This window comes from Cyprinus carpio, chromosome B7 (assembly GCF_018340385.1).
Source record: "Cyprinus carpio isolate SPL01 chromosome B7, ASM1834038v1, whole genome shotgun sequence".
Classification (NCBI taxonomy): Eukaryota; Metazoa; Chordata; class Actinopteri; order Cypriniformes; family Cyprinidae; genus Cyprinus; species Cyprinus carpio.
The window spans coordinates 22,290,514-22,295,302 of record NC_056603.1 but is presented as its reverse complement, the minus strand read 5'-3'; the positions used below and the strand labels follow the sequence as shown (position 1 = coordinate 22,295,302).

Below are 4,789 nucleotides of genomic sequence, written 5' to 3'. Positions count from 1 at the left end.
CCTTAGAAGCCATTGGGAAACAATCTTGGCTTGAGACAAGTCTGATCCAGTTCAGCTCTTCCTTTAAATAGTAGTTTATGTGTGTTTGACTGAACTGACTATGCAACATTGCGTAATAGGTCTATCACCCCAGCATGCAGTGGTATAGTAAAACAGAATGTCCTATAGCAGTGGTATTGGAATCGGTTTCATAACCATAGTACACTGTCAGAAGAAAAAAAAAAAAAGTGTATCTTGGCTTAAGTTAATAATTAATTCAGGTTTGTGAATTTCTATTTTGTGGACTGGTTTTGCAAGAACAGATTTGCCATAATAAATATACACTGATTTAAGGACAGTTGTAGAGGCAGTAAACGGGATATAAAAACTCTCAACCATAGCTTTCATTTTAAATGCCAAGATTTTGTAATTCTATATTCATGGTTGTAAAATGGTGTATTTGTGATGAGGACTTCAGACAGAATGTGATTTTTGCCTCAACCTATAGTGGCAGGTCTAAAATTTACTTGAGTTTAGGTTTAGAGAGGTGTTGGGCTCGGTTAGAACAATGGTTACCTAGATTTATGCATAGTTTTACTTACTGCAGTAGGTTTTTTGCAGGCGCCTCATCTGAATGTCTAGGTTTTGTTCCCCTCTTTACAGTTAGTACAAACACAAGAAATGTATTTTGTATTCAATTTTAATTTACAATGCACAAAAACCCAGTATACATTTATGTAAAAAAGCAAGTTGCCCAGCAACCCTCATACTTAAGCAAAATATGCCAATCAAATATTCATGAAATATTGACTTAAGTCTCATTTTTAAGAACTTTTACACAATAGCTTTATTTTAGCCCAGCTTGATACAACAATACAAAAAGTATGCAGTCGCCGATTCGCTATTTCTCTATAGAGCATGACCTTTAATTAGTTGTTTAAATAGTGCTAATCATGCATTGCCTTTCATGCTTATTTTAAATGTTTAAAACTTCAGATATAGAAAATGAAAATATACAGTAGAATTAAAGATGCTTCAGACATCTTATAAGATTGCCTTGTCTTTTCTTATCCTCCCCTTTTTAATTTCCTCCTAAACAGGAATAGAGATCTTAAAGGCTGTCTGGTGAGGCTATGAAATATAGCCTGAGGTACAAAAGTCTATCTACAGCGACTCCAAGAACACATAGCTCTACGAGACTCAATGAGGGCAAAGGTCATGTGGCTGCTCCAATAACTTTTAGCAACACCTGCTGCTGCAGATGTAAATTCACACATACTGCTCCGAGACTGGTCAGGGAAACAAAACGATCAAAATTGAACATAGTTAGATAAAGAGCTTCTTCAGATAAGGATTTTTCAATATAACTCATAATTTACATAATTTAATAACTTTAGGGCACATCAGGTGATTGATGACTTTCAATGTTCAGCACCAGTCATTCTCAATCTCATCTCAACAGTATTTACAAAGACAGAGGAGTTACTGTTATGAAATAATTTGTGTACCACCACAATTTTACCTACCAACACCCTAACATATACACGAAAGCTAATTTTCTACTCCATCTGTTCTCCTCCACCCTTGTCAAAATTGAAAGCTTAACTGTAGGGATTTAAGGACTACTGGTAATGCAGACACTGCCTGGAGTCTGATGCAATGTGTTTAGTCTGTCTTGAGTCTGTTACCATAGATACAACAGTGTATTTGCTAAAATAAGACATGGTCAACAAATAAGAGTTTGAATCAACCCAAGCTGACAGGCAAAAAAGCAGGAATACAAAATAGGTACTCTTTGCAGTTGAAGATCTTCCTTACTTCATCCTTACTTAATTCCAACTCGCAGTGATGTTAACTGACTACCGTACTGTCTATTAGGTGAATTTCTCAATCCTTTCTAGAGACATTAGAGTGGAGTGATGGAACACATTTACTATTAATATATTAACGGTTAAATCTTCCTGACCTGCTTTGGCCAGATTTCAAAATTGTCTATTGAGGAGCTTTCACAGTCCTCCAAGACACTGCAAAGTTTCAAGACACAGAAACATGCTGCTTTACAAATGGAAGGCAGATATTAAAGTTATCTCCTGCACATCAAAACAGAGCGTGGGTTGAACTTTCTGCGGTTGCTATGGCGATCGTACATTCTGCATGAGATATAATACGAGTGGAAAAGGAAACTGAATTTGAGTGTACAAACTGAAGTTAAACACTGCGGACAGTACACATTTCAGGAATGGGAGGGGAAAAAAGCATAATACAATTAAGTAAAATGATTTGCCTAGACAGCCTCCACACAGCCCACAGCAGAGCACACTGCAAACCAACATCAGGCCCTCACTGGCTGCTGTTACTGCCACTGTTGTTGTTGTTGTTGTTGCAGAGGTCTCCGGGGCCTCCACCAGAAGCAGGGGGCTGCACGTTGTCTGCGAGGTTGTGAGCATGCTCTAGAAACAGGTCTTTGAGCACACTCAGTTCTTTGCTAAGCAATTTGATTTTGGCCTCCAGTCTCTCATTCTCCTCCTTCAGCTCATTGACACGCTGCTGAGTGTCCTGTGCCTTCTGCTTGCTGCGCATGCGACTCTTCTTTACGGCTAGGTTGTTGCGTTCTCTCCGTTGGCGGTACTCATCGCTGTTTTTATCCATAGAGGACTTCTTCATCTTGCTGGGTGGCGTGGCCTTACCCCCACCTCCGGGACTCACTGGGACTAATTGAGGAACCTGTCAGAATTAAAATAATGTCATGCATAGTAAAGACAAGCAACCACATACCTAATACACAACTAATCTGCAGTTTTGACAACTAGGTTGCAAATCTTCTACAAATCTTATTCCTCAAGATGGTGAGAAACTGGATGATTGAATGCACTTTACGAATACATACCATGGTTTAAGCACTGCAAAATGACAATGCAATGCTTTTACGGAGTCATGAATATTAATATTCGGAAATGCATGGTTAAGTAGGTTAGTTTGTTGATGTGTGTACCTGCTGTAGTCCTGCAGATCCTACCGGGTTCAGTGCACTATTATGTGGTTGATTCTGTATAACACTAACGCCGTTCTGATCTGTGCTGGATATCTTCTGCTGCAACTGCTTGCTCATTTGGATCCACTTCCACTGTCTTTCTCTCTCCCTCTCCGACCTGTGTTGTCGGACTTCGCAGAGCTGGAGTTGGTGTTAGCTGGTCTTGTGAGAAGCTGAATGCCACAAAATGCAGCGTGTGCCTACAAACCAGACAAAATGGAGAGAAAGAAGTTAGACAAAGTACTCTGCACACATCAGCATGATACTCCATCACACTTTGCTTAATTCGATGCCACACAATTCCCACCTGAGCAGACGCACCGCGCAGAAACGCATTATTTCAGCAAAATGCTGCAACACCTAAAAGTCGGGTCAACCGCCTGTGCTCATCCGTTAGCGTTAAGTTGTTGTAATCCGACCTTGCTGCCATGTCAATGTGCATATGTGGCAAATTCTCTTTCTCTCCTAAGAGCGCGAGCTCAAGTGTTGCCCGCGGTTGCATCATCGCTCGCGCTCCCACCCGCTCCTTTGTAACGTTACACGAGAGAAGGGAAACTCCGTAGTCATGCAGAACTATGTCGAGCTAAAGTTAACATTTTAAACAAACGCCAGAATAGTGAAGCAATTTAAAGTTTATTAGTGACGTAGTTTTAAAGCTGGGCAGTGTTTTGTATGTTGTTTGACTCATATCTGGCTGATTACATCATACACGGAACTGTGGGAATGAAGGGGAATACCGCTGACTTACTTTCAACAACAGTGTGCCTACATTCAAAATCGCAGCAGATCCGGTAAAACAGTATTGTAACCTATCGCGTATCCATGTAAAACCCTCACGATGCTGACAGAAGTGTTTCTTTAGGTGTAGGCGAGTCTGTAGCCAGTGAGATCTACTGCAGGTTAGCAGGTTGGCTAACTAGCTGCCACATTCCTAACCATGACGTCAGGCGTCTAACAATGAAACGAGAGCGCACACATGCTGCTTTCTACATAAAAGTTACGCGAATCAAAGGATAATGCGCCACAGTCGATCGCGATCATGTTTAATTGTGGGTAATGAAGCTCTCGCTGGCTTCAGATCCGTGAGTTGAAGGTGTTTTGCAATCGAGTGAGCGGCACGGATCCTCTCAGTTAGCGAGCCATCGTTTAACTGATAAAAAAAATCAATTCGACAGTCTGTATAGCTATCTTACGATATACCCAGACCACTTACCTTGAAAACGATCGAGGCTTATAAGTTATCCAATTGAGTTAATAAAGAATAATGTCCTCTTTGTTCAAGGAAACATAAGCACAGGTTGAGGTGTTATTGTTTAGTAAAGCGGCGCTTGGGAGTATTGCGAAATCTTGTGACCATGTAGGGAAATCTGCTCTCGCAACCAATCAAATCAGAGGGTTGGGAGAGATGACGAAATACACTGTTTGATTGACATGTCACTAAACCAATCAGGCAGCATTTGTCGGTTAGGGGCGTTTCATGCAATGAAACATAAGATCAGTCAAGAATACTAAACAAGGTAACATTATACCTCTCATTTTAGGCCTTGACTTTTCTAATTTTGTTAAAAATATCTATATTCTAACTTCTGTATAAGTAAACCCCCCTGAAAATTGTTCTTTGGTTACTCTTTGAATAGACCCTTCTCACTTAAAATGTATTATTTATTTGTTGCTAGGCATATTTCTCACCAAATTTTACATTCATAAATGTACATTTTCAAAGAAAACTCCCAAAGATAGATTTTAAACTCTTTAAAGGGGTCATATGATGCAATTTCA

At 40.0% G+C, this 4,789-nt stretch overlaps 1 protein-coding gene across 3 annotated transcripts; it reads right to left on the bottom strand.

Moving 5' to 3' along the window:
* Window positions 1–661: 661 nt before the first annotated feature.
* Window positions 662–4,380, bottom strand: LOC109093468 (CCAAT/enhancer-binding protein gamma-like). Of its 3 annotated transcripts, none has more exons than XM_042727906.1 (3): window positions 4,224–4,380; window positions 2,972–3,210; window positions 662–2,703 (listed from the first exon to the last, which is right to left on the bottom strand). In XM_042727906.1, the coding sequence occupies exons 2-3, from the start codon at window positions 3,086–3,088 to the stop codon at window positions 2,320–2,322; spliced, it is 501 nt and encodes a 166-aa protein (XP_042583840.1). In that variant the 5' UTR covers window positions 3,089–3,210; window positions 4,224–4,380; the 3' UTR covers window positions 662–2,319. The 3 variants fall into 3 exon arrangements, with proteins under 3 accessions (XP_042583840.1, XP_042583842.1, XP_042583841.1); XM_042727908.1 differs by lacking the exon at window positions 4,224–4,380 and adding an exon at window positions 3,759–4,115; XM_042727907.1 differs by lacking the exon at window positions 4,224–4,380 and adding an exon at window positions 3,318–3,691.
* Between the last annotated feature and the right edge of the window lie 409 nt (window positions 4,381–4,789).